Source organism: Eurosta solidaginis, chromosome 5 (assembly GCF_040869045.1).
Source record: "Eurosta solidaginis isolate ZX-2024a chromosome 5, ASM4086904v1, whole genome shotgun sequence".
Classification (NCBI taxonomy): Eukaryota; Metazoa; Arthropoda; class Insecta; order Diptera; family Tephritidae; genus Eurosta; species Eurosta solidaginis.
Window position 1 is genome coordinate 20,850,431 of NC_090323.1, and position 17,171 is coordinate 20,867,601.

At 40.3% G+C, this 17,171-nt stretch overlaps 1 protein-coding gene across 6 annotated transcripts in view; it reads left to right on the forward strand.

The window, feature by feature from the left end:
• wnd (wallenda) overlaps window positions 1–17,171 on the forward strand; it is a 100,541-nt gene that overhangs the window by 36,655 nt on the left and 46,715 nt on the right. For 3 of the 6 annotated variants that reach the window (XM_067788065.1, XM_067788060.1, XM_067788061.1), the window contains one exon: window positions 11,178–11,397. In XM_067788065.1, the coding sequence (XP_067644166.1) occupies window positions 11,178–11,397 (220 nt within the window). Of the gene's footprint in view, window positions 1–5,192; window positions 5,706–9,046; window positions 9,634–11,177; window positions 11,398–17,171 lie in introns of those variants that run through there. The other 3 variants (XM_067788062.1, XM_067788064.1, XM_067788063.1) reach the window with 3 other exon arrangements.

Here is a 17,171-nt window from a genome sequence, read left to right on the forward strand (position 1 = left end):
TGACTCTGCTTGTTATGTCCGCAACATTTATTTAGTTCGAAGTCACAGCCAATAATAGGCAAAGCCATAATAATTTACACGGGTCATCAATTCTTTCTCTGATTCAAAAGCTGAACTACCAGCGCTACCGTCATCAGCTCAGTGTCATCATTGCCAGTAGCGCCAATAACACCAAACTCGTGCCTGACACACAAAAGTCGTTTCACTCAATAGCGCAAGTGAAATGTACTACGCACTCACTACTAAGTAGCGTCAAAAATTCGCTTGGAGTAATTGCGTCAATGAGTTACCATTCAGTTGGCACCGCATTGGCGCTGGCGCCATGCAATTTACATCACTAAAATTGCGGGAATACTCAGGCTCATGACTTTTTTAATCCCGATGGTGAAAACGAAACAGGTGCAAAATGTATGGTGTATTCCTGGTGTAGCCGTTCCACTTTGTGGAGAATGAACGACTCTACAATGCTCCCTCTTATTAATCTACTCATTCTCCACAAAGTGGGACGGCTGCACCAGGAATACACCATACGTTTTGCTCCTGCTTCGTTTTCACCATCTGGATTAAAAAAGTCATGAGCCTGGGCATTCGCGCAATTTTAGTGGTGTAAATTGCATGGCGCCAGCGCCAATGCGGTGCCAGCTCAATGGTAACTCATTGACGCAATGACTCCAAGCGAATTTTTTACGCTACTTAGTAGTGAGTGCGTAGTGAAACGATTTTTGTTTGTCAGGCACGAGTTTGGTGTTATGGCGCTACTGGCAATGATGACACTGAGCTGATGACGGTAGCGCTGGTAGTTCAGCTTTTGAATCAGAGAAAGAATTGATGAGCCGTATAAATTATTATGGCTTTGGCTATTATTGGCTGTGACTTTGAACTAAATAAATGTTGCGGACATAACAAGCAGAGTTATTTTTGAGTTTTATATTTTAGATTTAATGCACAATTAATATGGGTGTGTTTGAGCAGCCAAATAATAACAGTAGTATTGCTGCTTAGTTGATGGAATGTCGCTAATTTCCTAGAGATGATCAATAGATTGTCAACATTTCGTTCAGCGAACGCACGAAATTGCCACATCTGCTCAAATGTTGCTGAAGAACATTATCCGCCGGTTGTTTGCGTGCGCTAAAAAAGCGCAGTGCGGTTTTATTAGGTTGGCATGTAAATAAAAAGTTGTGTATATCTTAGCTAGGAGAGGTAAATCTGCCGGAGATCAAGCACAAAATATTTATTTATCACTCTAAATAAAAAGTTGTCATGGAAGCTCAAAGGCCTGAATGTGGTCATATTAAATCGTTACTGAGATGGTGGGGCTTGTTTGTACCTTAATGAAGCTTGCTACCGGAGGTACCGGGTCTATAATCATCTTTAGCGCTACAACAACAAAACAGCTCTTCTGCACATCCCACCCGTAGAGCCAGTCTCGAAGACCATAGTAGAACAAATGTATCGAGACTACATACCAGCTTGAGCGCAAACCGTACGGGCGTAGTGGTAAAGAGTTATCTAATACTGGCCGGATAGACTACCTGATAGCGTGCCTGCAAAATATGTACTGGCCTTTGAGATTTGTCTCGTTAGAGGGCACAGCTTTCTAGCGTAACTCAATATGTATAGGAACCAGGAAATGCATTTTTTTCCACAGCCGTAATAACTAATTTCCGTCGGGTTGAACAAAAATTTTGCCTATAAATTTACATGCTATGCCCACTGTAAAAATATGCTGTAGTTGCTTTTTTCCCATACTATTGTTTTTTCTACTGAAGGTGGTGTGTTTAATTGAAGTTGATGTTAGTGGCATGCAGGTTTACGTATGTGACTGAACTCGAAATACACATATACACGTGTATGTAAGTACCCAGCAGACAACAACAATCTTTCGGCTTAAGCGGTGGTTTCTCTTTGTCTGTATATTTATTGGATGAGCATTGGAATGTTTGTAAAAAGATGGGGGAATGCGGCGTTCTTTAGAACCAGAGGGGTGTATGAGACTACATCGACCTTAGCGTTTAATGCAATGCCCATTCCTGATCATAACGAGTTCGCAGACATCACCCGTTAGGGTTAGTGAGTATAGAATATGCTCGCAGCCAAGAGGGTTCATTTTCGCGGACGTCGTGCTAGTACCAGATTCATATCCGAAAAATATTTCCTAAAAACCTCGGAGACGAAGAAGAAGTGGGGATATTGAACTATTACAGCTCGGCCCATATTCCAACTTTACTAGTTAAAGTGTAACTCCTTTGGAGTAGTTTTGCTGCAAGCGAAAACTTCTAGTTGTTTACTTCTTCGGACTGACTGGGAGTTTCTCTACAACGCATCTTTCATAGTATTAGTAAATACGGATTAACATAAGTAAACTTGGCTCTCTCACTGAACCACAATTCTATTCATGGACAGTTCACTATTCTACAACTGCAAACTATTTTCACATAATGCTATAACAACTACTCACCTCGTTGAGGGGGATGGTGAGCGGTGGTTGGGAGTAATAGTGGTGGTTGAAAGACGTCAGTAAACCTGTAACTCTAATTGTTTTTTTTTTCTATACCAACTAAACATTGTGGGTAATGATGGTACTGCGCATGATTCTAGCTTTTGTGAGGTGCGTTGGTATGTTTGTGTGTGTGAGGATGTGTGTTAAATGTACACTGCAGTCTAAAAGTATTTGTATTGGCAGAAAGTTTTCAAAATAAGATGCCAATCTTCTTAAGCAAAACACTACACTCTACCGAAACTATGCTTTCTAATCTTAGATGTAAGGTACGCGTCGTTAGGTGCCACGATAGATAGAAGGGGACAACACCTTTATGGTTGCCCATTGGATGATTCTTTCCGGTAGATATTGAATGCAGTCCTAGTTATGTATGGGACTATATTGAGGCCTGCTGATAGGTGTCGAAGAAAAATATGCCTATTGTGAAGCCCTTGTAGGTAAGGTTATGTGTGCTCAGTTATTTCTGTATCACACATTGAGTAGTCTTCATAGGGTTTTGAAGAAGAAGACGTCAGTCTATACTCGGAGAAAAACGCCGTTCTAAAATCCAACACCACCGGACTCAATTCAAGCTTTTCATGTTCTTACTTTTTTGTTGTTGAAAAACGAACGCCCTGCTCTTAAAACAACAACCTTGTTCTTGAACTGACACCATTTTCTTGAAAAGAGAACGGCTGGTCTTAAAATATGAACAAATGTTCTATTAATGAGAACGATGTTCTTAAATTAAGCCCAAGAAAAAAAAAAACGTTACAATTCGTGTGCACTACAATGTTAAATACAACATTTGGCACCAGCTATCAAGCAGTTGTAGTGGCCCAGCGGCTATTAAGTTGCGCTTGCGATCGTGTGGCTCGAGTTCGATCACCGTCAAACTCTGAATTTTTTTTAAACAATTTTTTTATGTTCTATTTTTTTTAACTCTTATTTTTCGTTCAGTTCCATTCACATATGCACAGGTAATTCTCAAACTTGTTATGAAATGTTTTAAGTATGTATACATGCAGAATACATCTTCAAATAAGAATAATTTCTCAATAAGAGAAATGTATTAAAAAATGCATTTTATTAAAAAATAAATAAATATATTTAAAAAAATACTTTCCCCTCCCACCAAAGATCAAGCACGAACCGTTCTTGAATTGAGACCTAAAAATGTTAAATCGACCCCAAATCGTTCTCGAAGCGTGAGAACGAAAAATCTTAAATCAAGCCTAAGTAGTGCTTGAAATGAGCACAGAAGTTTGACACATCAACACCAAAGTGGTCATTAAATACGAACGGTGTACTTGGAAAAATTGTTCTTAAAACAAGCCCATCGGTCACGAGTTAAGAAAAAACGTACTTAACAGACTTTTGTCAACGAATGTTCTTAATTTTGAACTTGTTTCGTTCGTTTTAGAACGATTTTTTCTCTGAGTGTAATGGGCAGAAAGTAATATTGCATTGCATGCGAAGCCCTCGTTCCTCGTTTATTAAGACTATCGTTGTCGCCGTCCATCTTCTAGGTTGACAAGTGTTAGTGATTTCTTGATGCAGCCAAAAAATTCGTGTCTAATATCACTTCTTTGATTTTACCCCTAAATGAAGCACAGGATGTAAGGCTCTATATAAAACATGGGTCACTTGAGCTTTTATAAAGCATCTTTTGTAATTTGAAAACCTCAAAGTGTTTGTACTACCTTGTCACTTGACTTTTGTGCCTTCTTGACTGTCTTCTTGATGATTTTCAGAGCATTGCTGGCGATTATCCTGATAATGGTGATGGTAATGATTTAGAGAAGGCGAAGATGTAAACAAAGTCAAACATGATGACAAAAGTCTAAAATGACAAAGTGTGCCATTAAGTCCCTACAAGGTGTCACTGTTGCAGTCACAATGAGTAAAAGGCTACAGTTACGGGTGCTTCCGAAGCCACTGCTTCAGTTAGAGTGTAGCTACTTAGGTTTATGCTAATGGCGGAGCCGAGGCTACGTTTAGTGTATTGGTTACCCCTACGCTAGGTAACGGTTATAGTAACAGATCTGCATTGGTTTGGTAGGGTTATGATTTCAGTTATGGTCATGGTTCGCGTTAGGTGACAGTTCGGAGTTCTCTGATCTTTACGATTACAGTTTTAGTTCCGATTATAGTCAGCTGTACGGTTATAGTAACGGTAAGACTACTATTAAGTTTACGTATATGTTAGGGTTACGGTTACGGCTAAAGCTACGGTTATGGTTCAGGTGCCCGAATTTGTTTTCTGTATTAACAGGTTATGATTCTATACTATTCAGCGCAGGCTCTATTTAGGTAAAAATGTTGCCAGACCAATACTTTTTGATGTCACTGTACACTTGTTCTTATGTATGTAGTAGGGCTATAATTGGCTTTTTTTGCATCGCTCTCAAAACTGGATTTGAGCAACAGTCTCTTTCAGTATTAACCAGCAAAACTGGATTTTCTGTACTCACCAAGCAAGAACTAGCAACCAACAACAACAACAAGCTAACAATTTTGCACCAAGTCTTACCACCACTCACTGGCCAAGCAATCTATTGATTTGGCCAAACATTTTAATGACTGCAACAACAACAACTACTGTGGTTGGTTAAGGCAAAAACAGCAGCTTTGGTTGCAGCAACATGGCTTTTGGTTGACTTGTATATTTCTCGGGCCAGTAGTCGTTGGAGCCGCCGGAGAGCACGAAGAAAAAATTTTAAGTGGATACGACTTTTTGCGGTTACACTTAAGGCAATTAGTGGTTTTTTGATAAAAAAAATAAAATAAAATTATGATTTTAAAATATAATTGTTTGAAGCAATAAATATATGTTCATAATATTAAATAATTTGCAACGCTGTGAAAAATAATCGAATTTGAAAAATATGTGCTGTTGGTTTTCGTATTGATTTTATGTTGGCGTAAAGCAGTAACAACAACAAAAATACGAAAAGTGTTAGTGCCAGTGGTAGTGTAGCACATAAATTGTGGAGAAGAAGAAGAGGAGGCTAAAGTAGAAGCAGCAAAAGATACAAGCACAACGAGATTAATGAGTGCAGAAAGGAAACTGTGGTGACTTTGAGTTGAGTTAAAAGCCGATTTCTATGCTAAAGTGGCTACTCGCTGTGATTCTTGGCTGAAATTCCAGCAAATTTGCGATTTAAATTGCAAATTAATAGTGGAAAAGTGAAAAACATATTTGTGTTAATGGGTATAAAATGTAAATCTCAGCAAATTTAAAGTGTATAAAAAAGTTTGGATAATTTTTATTTTTGATGCACATTAGGCTGTTTAGATATTTTTTCTTCCAAACAGGCTCAAACGTTTCGTTTTACTGTAAAAAAAATGTTATGCTCTTTAGCTCAATAAAACCGTTAAACATTTTAGGGTTTTGTAAAACTACGTAAAATATCTTTCCTCTGACATCCATATTGGCATATTTCGTTAAATTTGTAAATAATTTCAAATAAAATGCAACTTTGTACAAACATTGCCAGTGACAATACGTAATTAGAAAAGCTTGGAAAGTGGGACATTAGCCATACACAAAATTTCATCCGAACTGTTCCGATATAGTTAGCGGGTATACAAACGCATTTTTAAAATTAGGTGGCAACACCACTCAAAATTTGTTTTGTTGTAATACTGTTTTCACACAGAAACTTAATGATCTCATTTCACCTGCTAATGAAATCGTAAACTTTTTGCTTTCACACAGAAGTAACTGCTCGATTCGTATGAAGGATGAGACAGACAATCATGGCGGAACGATACAAGGTGGGAGCATGGTGACATACCTACAAACAAAAACAATTCCATGTACTTGTAAATTCGATGGACAAATGTCAAAATCGTACTGCGCCGGTAGTTGATGTATCAAATCAAATAAAAAAGGTTATAATCAGCTGTACGATGCGGCCACCTTGTATCGTTCCGCCATGCAGACAATGACATTTGCTTTGACAAATGACATTTTTAAGCACTGAACACACCAAAAACTAAGAAGCGCAAACGGAAGCGGAACGCTATCAACAGAGTTGCATTGGGCTTTTGACTTCATTAGGCATTCGATTAGCTACTAATGAAATAATAATAGATTCGAATTTTGTAGGGAAGATTGAGCTCAATAAGCGTCTTAATGTAGAAAATTGCCTTTATTATTCAATAAGCCGCCTGTGTGAAAATAATATAAAACTACTATAAACAAAAGCGCGCCTAAAATCATATCCACACCATTAGGAATAAACTACATACAGAGTGTATGTGCCTACATGGTGATCAAAAGGAATTTAAACAAAAAGGCAACTCTTAGAGACCAATTGTACAGCGAACAACGGAACATTCATATGGCTCAGCAGCTAAAGGCATCTGCCTTTGCACTGATGTGAATGTTGGAGATTCGAGTTCAACGCTCAGCTCCCGAAAAGCTAGCTGATGAAGAAGTGAAATTCAGAAACATGTCCGAGTAACCATCGCCGTTTGTAAACTTACAATTTTTCTCTAATATCAATTACATAAAATACCTTTCGTTTGATATCCATATTGGTATATACAATTTATTTTGTTAATAATTTGGAATGAGTGGCAACCTTGTAAAACCATGCTCTGCGGCAATGTAAGTATGTCCCAAGTCACTTTCCTCTCCTCAAGGAACTACCTGCATCTTATCAATTAAGCGTCGGAGATAGGTACCTTTAAATTTTCACATCGGTTTCCGAGCTATGCTAAACATATTATGAGTACGAAGTTTGCGAGAGAAAAAGTTGAGCATTATTGGTTGCTTAAAAAGTAAGAGGATATGGCGACTGATAAGTCTCCTATCGGCCAAGTTTACACAATATGCCAAACTCTTGGGAAGATCCGTGGAAAGCCCTCCTCTAGGTGTGAAGAAAGAGAAGAAGATGTACCTGTCGTTATCAAGGAATCGAAAGCTCCCATCACTGTCACAGGCTAAACATATACAATTTCAGCTCAGCACAAACAATTATGCCTCCCTCGTAACCCTTGCAAACAAGTTGTACATAGCTAAGACTGCTCATGCAATAGGCTTTCGCAGCCTAGGACATTGTATGCGAATTACTGAAGATGATCTCGACCATGGGGTTAAATTAAATGGGGTTACACTGAAATGACAGCCCACGGTCGGGAAAAAAAATCCCAAGTCGCTCCGTTAAGAAGAACCGGCTGCCGTGGGAAGCGTTGATCTCGCCCATACTATTTATATGCGGAGGAAAGGATTTGGCTTCTTTTGGTGCATCTAATTGACGCCGCTTATCGTCGAAAAAAGGGCGTGGAGCGCTTTGGCAGACTCAGCCAGAACTGTGAAGAGAGCTAGGCGGATATTACGAAGAATAAAAAGTAATAGCTTTGGGTACTAGCTGAGGTGCTCCCTGGCATTTTTCAATGATAAACTGTGTAATCCATGCTTCCATAAGTGGTAATTTATTTGTTAGTAGACTAACGTACTATGCTGTAAACTTCGTTACCATCACACGCCCACTATATACCAATCGGCGATATCAAAAAGCAAACACTTCCACTAAGGAGACATAGAACCTAACTGTGATGGGCTGTAACTTTTGCTATACCGGCTACCGTAGTTCAAACCTTTTTGTAGACTCTATAAATTAAGTTAACCCCCTTTTTTCGAGCTAAGATGACTTCGTAATAACATCGGAAAACGGTTGACCGAGAAAAACCGACGTCTACAAAGTGTGACACAATTGCACTACAGATCCTAAACTCTTTTATTCTATACATCTGCAGCTGCGAAAGAAATCGTAGAATACGATGCACATGCAGCGGTGTGAGTGCCTTAAAACAGTGTCCCGTGATTGATGAACCTCGCTTAATAGCAAAACAGAGGCATACCTACCGCATCCTTTGCTGGTATAACACCTCCTGGCCAACTCATCAAGCCTACAGTTGTCTTCAATATCCCTGCTTTTAGGTAAACGGCTGATACCGAAGTGCTGGCTCATCTTAATGGAAGCTCTGAGGCATTAAGTAGGGAAAAATAATAACAAACTGCATTGTATATTGGAATAACCCTAAAAGTATATGACTTTCAGATCAAGCAATAAGTCTATAGCCTATAGTTGACCGAGGCATTGCCACAAAAAAAAAGTAGTAAAATTATGTCGTGCGGTGGTGTTCCACTGACCTGTTTCCTTATTCCTTCAATGGTTAGGACGATGTTTAAGGCTACGCTCAGTATCAAGCTTCGCTGACTGTTAGGACTACGGTTAGAACTACGGTTTTAGTTACGGCTACGGACATAGAGGTTCTCACTTACGTTAGATCATCAGATATTATTACGTTACGGTAACAGTTATGGTTGCGACTACTGTTACGTGGTCAATTAAGCTGAATGTTACGGTTCCAGTGAGCGTCTCAGTTATGATTATATTTTGGAAGCATTTGGGGATAGCGGTTACGGTGACAGTTATTTAAAAATCCTTAAAAAATAAGTATTTTTTTTACAAACAACGAAGCATCTGAGCCAGTTCCGGAAGAAAATTATTTTAATTTGCAGTCACTCTAATGTACAAAATAAAGCATAAAAAGTTGACAAAATAAAAACTAAGTGAAGGCTAACTCGAATTTTTATTTCAGTCGGAGATTGGCCTGTAAATTGTGAGGTGAATTCTGTGAGTCCTATTTTCAAACGAATTTATGTAATCTTTAAAATCAGAATAAAGTGAAGAAATTCAACAAAAAAATTTTTTTAATTAAATTAAAATGTAGGCTTGTTCAAAGCACAATATGCAATAAAAGTTACAAATACAACAACAGCACCTAAATGTTATATTTTCCAATTTGTGCTGGGTGAAAAAGTGGAAAAATATACTAAACTACTTTAAGAATACAAAATTGTTGCAAAGAATCAAATACAACAACAAAAAAACAGCTCTTTTTTATTAAGCAATAACAGAAACAAAAAAATCGCTGCATTATTTTGCCTATTCGTTGCGAAAAGTCCGGCATTAAAATTCTATACTCACCACACTAAATTTAGCGATGTGCCAATAATTGTGTGAATGCATGCGTGTGTGTGTGTGTGTGCGTATGTCCTGCACATTACACAGCAGTGTTAGTTAAGGTGGTGGTGTTCTCCTATCAGTCTTCATCGTTATTTGTTGTAAACGGTGAGTTTATATTTCCTTCTTTATTCATTTCGTTTTCGCGGAATTAATTCTGTTTTTATATATTGATATATAACGGTTAGTGCAGTGTGTGTGAGTGTGTAGTTATTGGTATTCGCAACTTTTCTCAATATATATATATATGCGTATGACGGATTATGTATACACTCATACATAGAAGAGATTGCCAAAAAGGGGGTTATCTTAAGAAAATTTGAAAATCAAATGGCCTACCTTACTACTCAATTCGATTTCTAAGACTTTCTCAGGGGTTAATCGGAGGTTCAGATACTCGTTGTGGAAGTTTTGGGTGGCAGCTGCATCTGAGCAAAAATAGTTTAGTTTGTCCACATAAACTAACGATGTCACCAGTTTTCAGATCTCTGATAATCGAGATAGAGCGTATTTCTCCCAGTTCTGGCAAAAAAAAAAAACGGGACATGGCGCTGTCAAAAGACAAGTGTGATAAATGAACCGAGGCGAATCCAATTACCTCAGTTGAGCGTGGTCAACTGCGTGCAGTTACGCGGGATGTCCTTGTTTTCAGAGACCCACAAAATTGGTACCCTTTAATGCACTGTACGATCATGAAATATAATATTCTTTCCTATACTGCCATCTTTTGCTATAAGCCCAAAGTTGGGCGCAAGTTTATTTTATTCCAACGAAACTTCGGGTCGTCTCAACGTACTTGTCTGTTGTCAATAAGATGTTTGGTCTAACTAGCGCTGAAGTGAAGTGGAGGAAAGCAGAACATTTTTAATGGCGGTTGGAAGAGGTCATTTACTTAGATCAGGCATCGATGTGTTCGTTACAGTCTTTTGTGCCATCTCGAAAAATGATCCTCAAATATTAAACACCGAATATCGCCTCTCTCTCGCATCTTTAAAAGCAGCGAGCTGCGATTGCAAGGAACTGTAGTGATAAGAGTTTGCGGCTAACCTTATCATACTACTCACTCTTAACTCCCATAACCAGTTTCGACTCATACATTAACAAGTTCATCAATCTAGAGCTTCTGATGAGTTCCTCACATTACTCCTCTCTAGAGAGTTTGTAGGTTCTTAAGCTAGAGAATAGTGACTGAATCACAATAATTTATTGTGCAATGCCGTAGCCCATGTCATGAGACCTAATTAAAGTCCGACCAGCAGTAGCTATGCCTGTCTACATAATGTAAAGTTTTATCCTAGAGGAAATATCATCATTCAAAGGGTTCATTTAACAGCAACACCGTATTAAGGGTAGAAAAGGCATTTGTGAAGTTTGAGGCTCAGTGAAATTACACAGGGATCAAGCCCTGGTCTTCTCAGGGTTGTAGAAAGAGTTGGTAGAGACAGGTGGAGGAAGCCTTCATATCATTTGATGCTTTAATTGGCATCTATTATCGCGAAACAGGTATATTTAGTGAAAAGCCATAATCGTCTAGCTGGTTAAGCGCGAGTTAATAATGATGAATGAATAAGATCCAATAATAAATCTTTCTCTTTCACACTTAAAGAAACTGCATATATTAACTTTTCATAACATTTTTCTTTTCTTTTCAGCATTATTTTTTAATTGGAGTGGTATAAATGTATTTACATATACATATGCACTTACTCCTCATATGATGCATCCGTCTAGTGAACAAATATATAGAAGTCGACAAGATCTTGAAAAGTCAACGGAATTATCACTTTCTCAAAATGTCTTACCACTTGTACGATCGCATCATGGCAGTGCAGCAAATATATATCAGGATCAGGCGGAGGACTTTCGAAGAAGGTATATATATTCAAAAGTAATGTAAACTTAATAATATTTGTTTTTGTGGTTACCCCTAGCATACATTCCGGCAGCCAGCTGCCATTTTTAGTCATCGTTTAGCACCGGAATTGAAATCGGCGGTAATTCACTGGCTTTCGTTCCCTCGTATTAACGGTAGAATTAAATAAGACAGACACAATTTTTCGTAAAATGGTAGCTAGATTCCGTACTGTATGGGTAACCAAGTACTGGATCCGATGATCAATCATCTTACGCCTAAATCTGCTTTAATGAAGACAACGCTCTTTTACTTTATTGAAAGAGCAGGGCTAAATAGGCAGGCATGTTTTTGAGAACTTGCTCAAAATAACTATAGATCCTTGTAAGGGCTCTGTACATCAGTTTTTCAATACTTTGTGAGAGGTTTAACTTTTAAACTGCATCCGACTGTCCTAAGAATGTGTAAAAGTTTAGATATAAATCTTTTTGCTTTGGCTCAGAAGTTTGAGCTTTCACGACAAAAACTAAAGGAGTCACTACGTGTTTTGAATTCGAATTCAAATTGGTTTTTGGTGTTAACTTCATTAAAAGCAGACTTGACCGGGGTGTTAGGTTAGGTGGTAGCTGCTCTGATAAGGATAGCTCACTTGGACAACACGAAGGTCCGTTGTGATACCACATACACCAAAAATAACGGTGACTTATATCTAACTACTTAGAGAATCGTTGGGTAGCAACGATAAAGCTCCGAATGATATCGATCTCAACTTTGGATAAATCCTCGGGAGATCCAAGTGAGTCGCGACCGAAGTACTTTCGCCTAGTTCTGGCAAAAGCTGGGCAATCAAGCATAAAGTGATTTGGTGATTCCACCTCATCATCCTCTATACAGCTGCAGCAGGATGGAGTTTCCAGTATATTGACACGTACCGCATGGATACCCATGGGACAGTGCCCTGTCAAAACCCCAATGACCATTGATAGGTTAGCCTTAGTGAACCCAATTATTTCAGCAGACCTCCTGCCATCCACTTTCGGCCAAAAAGATCTTGCTAACCTGCAAGACGCGGTGTCCGCCCAACGTTTGCTGAGCTGACTCGAGGCCCAACTATGGAGGAGCAATCCACAGGTGGCCAGCGGAATCCCGAAATCCCTACAGCCATCTTCATCCGGATAACTTGTACCAATGCGGGCTAAGAGATCCGCTTGACAGTTACCCGGAATATCACTATGGCCCGGGACCCAGATAATCTTTATTGTAAAATAATTCGATGCAATCACAAGCGAGGTCAGGCACTCCCAGACCACCCTCGATCGCAGTGTAGTTGAGCTCAAGGCCTTGATAGCCGCTTGGCTATCAGAGTAGATGTTAAATTCCCTAACCGTAGTAGCAGTGGATAGCATTCCATCCACCACATCCTTAATCGCAGCAACTTCCTCTTGGAATACACTTCAGTGATCAGCCAACTTAAACTTGCGGCTTACAATTAGCTCTTGACAAAAGACCCCCCCCCCCCACCAACCTTTCCGTCCAGCTTCGACCCATCCGTGAACAAGTTTACCGGTCCCGTGCCCCAGATAATTCCTCTTCCCCACTCCTCTCTCGGTGGCATGACTGGGGTGAAGGTTGTATAGGGAGCAGTTATCGGCATACAATAGTCCTTTCTGTCCGGGATAAAGTCGAAACTGGTAAGAAGGCTAGAGTGTCCGCAGTCAGAAAGCCCATAGCCCATACCACGAAGCCTGACCAACGACCTTGCCGCGGTCGCCTTTCCCGCAATATCTACTGGGTATATGTTCAGCATGACGTTCAGTGCCAATGTAAGTGTTGTTCTGAGAGCGCCACTGATACCGATCAGCGCCGTCCGTTGCACGGACATTAACATTTTGGAGGTGCTCGCCGTGTCCAGCGCTTTCCACCAGACCAGCACCCCATATAGCAGAATCGGTTTGACCACCATCTCATAAAGCCAGTGTACTACTCCTAGCGAGAGTCCACATCTCTTTCCGATAGCCCCTCTGCAGCAGTATACAGCAACGGTGGCCTTCCTGTCCCGATCTTCCACATTGGGTCTCCAGGACAGTTTCTTGTCCAAAACAATCCCCAAATATTTAACCCTATCAGAAAGTACCAACGGTACCCCTCCAATCGAAGGAGTTCTGAAATCGGGCATCTTATATCTGCTTGTAAAAAGAACAAATTCCGTTTTTCCCGGGTTGACCGCCAATCCACATGATTCAGCCCACCTAGTCACAGTATCCAGGTAGCCCTGCAGAACATCGCGCAGGGTGCCCAGAAATTTACCTCTGACTAGGATAGCGAGGTCATTTGCATAGGCAACCACCCGACAACCATTGGCTTCCAGCTCCACAAGAAGCTCGTTGACTACCACAACCCAGAGCAGAGGAGATAGGACACCCGCCTGTGGCGTGCCCCTGCACACCTTCCTCTTAATTATGCCCCCCCCCCCCCCCACTCCGCTGCGACAATTCTGTCGCATAGAAGTTTGCTAATAAATTCAACCAGAGCCGCCTCGACTCCTAAACCCACCAGAGCTCTTTCGATTGCCTCCGGTAAGACATTGTTAAAAGAACCCTCGATGTCTAGAAAGGCACCTAGAGCATACTCCTTGTATTCTAGGGACCCTTCTATTTGCTTTCCAATCGAATGGAGAGTCGTGTCCGTCGATCTGCCCTTGCAGTACGCATGCTGTGAAGCCGACAGTAACCCCCGAGGTATCCTTTCCGGTAGGTACAGGTCAATCGACCGCTCAAATGTCTTAAGAAGAAACGACGAGAGGCTGATTGGCCTGAAATCCTTAGGTCATACATGAGAGACTTCGGGATATAGTTAAGCCTGATGAAGTTAGTGTAGATATGGCCAACCAGCGGCAGGAAATCCCCAAAGACTTTTGAAGTTGCGTAGGAATGATTCCATCCGGGCCCAGAGACTTATAGGGCTTGAACGACCCTATAGCCCAGGTTGTTTTTCTTTCCCGTATTGGAATGGCAGGTACTTCTGCATGGCCAGCGACCGCCGACCATGCAAGCAAAGATCCCTGCGCAATTGGGACATCGGGAACATGATTGTCCAGTAAAAGCTTTAGGGACTCCTCGCTACTCATCAACCAGTCCCCACCATCAAATCTCAGATACCCCAGAGGAGCGGGATTCCTAGACAGTATTTTTCTAAACCTCGCGGATTCATTGCAGCCTTCTACGTTTTCGCAGAAGCTTCGCCATGAATCTCGATTGGCTATCCTTATTTCATATTTATAAATCCCCAGACTCACCTCATAGAGCTCCCAGTCCGAGGGTAATTTACCGGGGTGTTACTCATCTTCGTATTGTCTAAGAGCGCCTTTAAAACTGCAATGATAAATTTTGGTGTTGGCTTTAGGAGGCCTAAACATTACCTTTTTATTAGAAAACAGCAACACAATCCAACACCTCACTACAACCTTTTCCACACTCGCGACGTAGTAGTGTGGGGATTTGCCAGATCATTTGTCGATTTTCATCACAGAGGTAAACCTATGCAACATGACCGATACTTTACCTCTTGGTAAGGGCGAGCGAGATGGTGACTTCATCTAAGGCTTCCATACTTACGTCAATTATCAAAAGAACGTTAGGAATTCCTTACTAGCCAAGGTAAAGAACTGTTACAACAGAAAGCCTGTCATAGGGCTGGCCGCCTGCGGTCCCCGGTACCTCATTTCTCTATGGTTGATTCAAGAACTCACAGATACCCAGCTCCTACTCACTTTTGATACAAATGTTATATGTTAATATCAGATTATACTTCTTTCCTAATAGAATAATATAATCCCGACATGTAAAGCCATGAACTGTATTCGAAATTTTGTATCAGTTCTAATTTTGAGATCTGCGAATCAATGATCTACATAAGGATTTGAAACTTCTTCGTTGGCGTGAAAAAATGCTGTCCAAGCCGACCAAGGAGAAAAGTAAAACAAACCCTTTGACGCTTCTTGAAGGAGTAAGAAACAAGCGTCGAGTTTTCAGGCGGCTATGCAAACATGCAAACAATGGCAGACGCCTTCCCCCTCCTCCGAGAAGGGCAGGCAATAATTAGGTATACACGTCTATTTGGTCGGATAGTATCTCCATGTTTACGAAGATATGTATCGAAGATATATAACGAGGATGTAGGTACGTTTCCTACCGATGATTCTCAATATACCGTAAAGACCAAAACAGCAACCCATGAATGAGTCAAAAACACAACTCTGTAGTGTTTTCTCCTCACTTTTATTGTGTTTTATCCGCTGGAAGGAGGGCTTATTATCTGTATATCGTGAAACTTAGTTTGTTACCGACTAAGACCATCATATACACAACGCGAGAGAAGGAGGTAGGACCACAATTTCATATCCGCGTCGATGGATCTTTACTTTCGACTAACAATCCCCCAGAAATTGTAGAAAATAGATGAGACTGCTTGGAAACAAAGGTCCAGACGCTCACATGGCAAATCTTGCAGTGGCTGTTGGCAAAAGAGGTTGCTCGCGTCTATGGAAGGCGTTTTTGTGCAAAGACTCTTAGAAGCGACACCTGCGCTTTCAAAGTTTCGCACGCATTTACATCACAGATATCAGAGATTGCGCCATGTGACTGAAAGCTCGATATTTAAACAGAAAAAAAACTTAAAATGCTACGATCTTAACGCTCCAAATGATAACAATAGTAGTGTTAAAAAAGTTTCCGTTAGTTGTTGTTGCCAACATAAAAAAAAAAACAAAATGGTTATATTCAGTGACAGTCACCGATCACCCAAGGAATTCAAGCGGATCGTTTTGATGTGAAGTCAATAGTATGGGATGGTGTACATGTGTGTGGCATTCCCACCTTCTCGGTCACATATACGAGTTGAAGCAAATACAATTTGTGCATATGTAAACATAATTTGACTCTCATGTTTATGTATTCGCCCAGCTTCAGGAAAAAAAACTAGTTTTATATACTGAGCGAGCATAGATTGTTTTCTAGCCAAAAATAGCAGATGAGCCACAGTTGGTAGAGCAGCATGAGGCAGGTTTTGAGAATGCTATATCATGAAATACCTGTTTGTCTCTCCACCAACACACTCAAAGATACATTGATTCCAACTGGCATACATATGTGGGGGTGTGTTTGATGTATTCTTAAATACAGGGTGTATCACAAAATCAGACCTATCGAGCAAACTATTTCTTTCTTTTTGTATTGTTGCTGGCGTAAGAGCGAAAATATTCCTATGAAATATTTGGAGATGGTACTTCCGGAGGACGCCGTGGGAAGTGGGTAGCGTGTTCGCCATCCACACCGGGGGTTCTGGAATCAACTCTAAAGGAAAGCATCTCAAAATACTTAAGAAAAAGTTTCTCTAAACAATGTCGCCACGCGATAATGGTTTGGCAAACACTCCGTGTGTATATACTTCTGCCATGAAGAACTTCTCAGCTAAGATTCATCAACATGTAGATCTCCGTCCCGCCAATTTGAAGAAAAATCAAAAAAGCCTTCAGGGAGTGTCCTTATCGCAACAACAACAACAACAAGAAATATCTATTGCAAGAGCTCACTGTTAGTAATGATATCATTGGCCTTGACAAACGCACAGCAAGCTCTAACTTGTCTGGCCTAGATAAACGAGAAATACAATTGGACCTGTTCTGAAGAAGGACAAAACGAATTATATTCCGTCTTCAACAAAAGAATCGTCTTATTTGCATATTGGCAGCAACTGGTGACATGTATAATTTGTAACTCTGAGGAACTTCATCTAT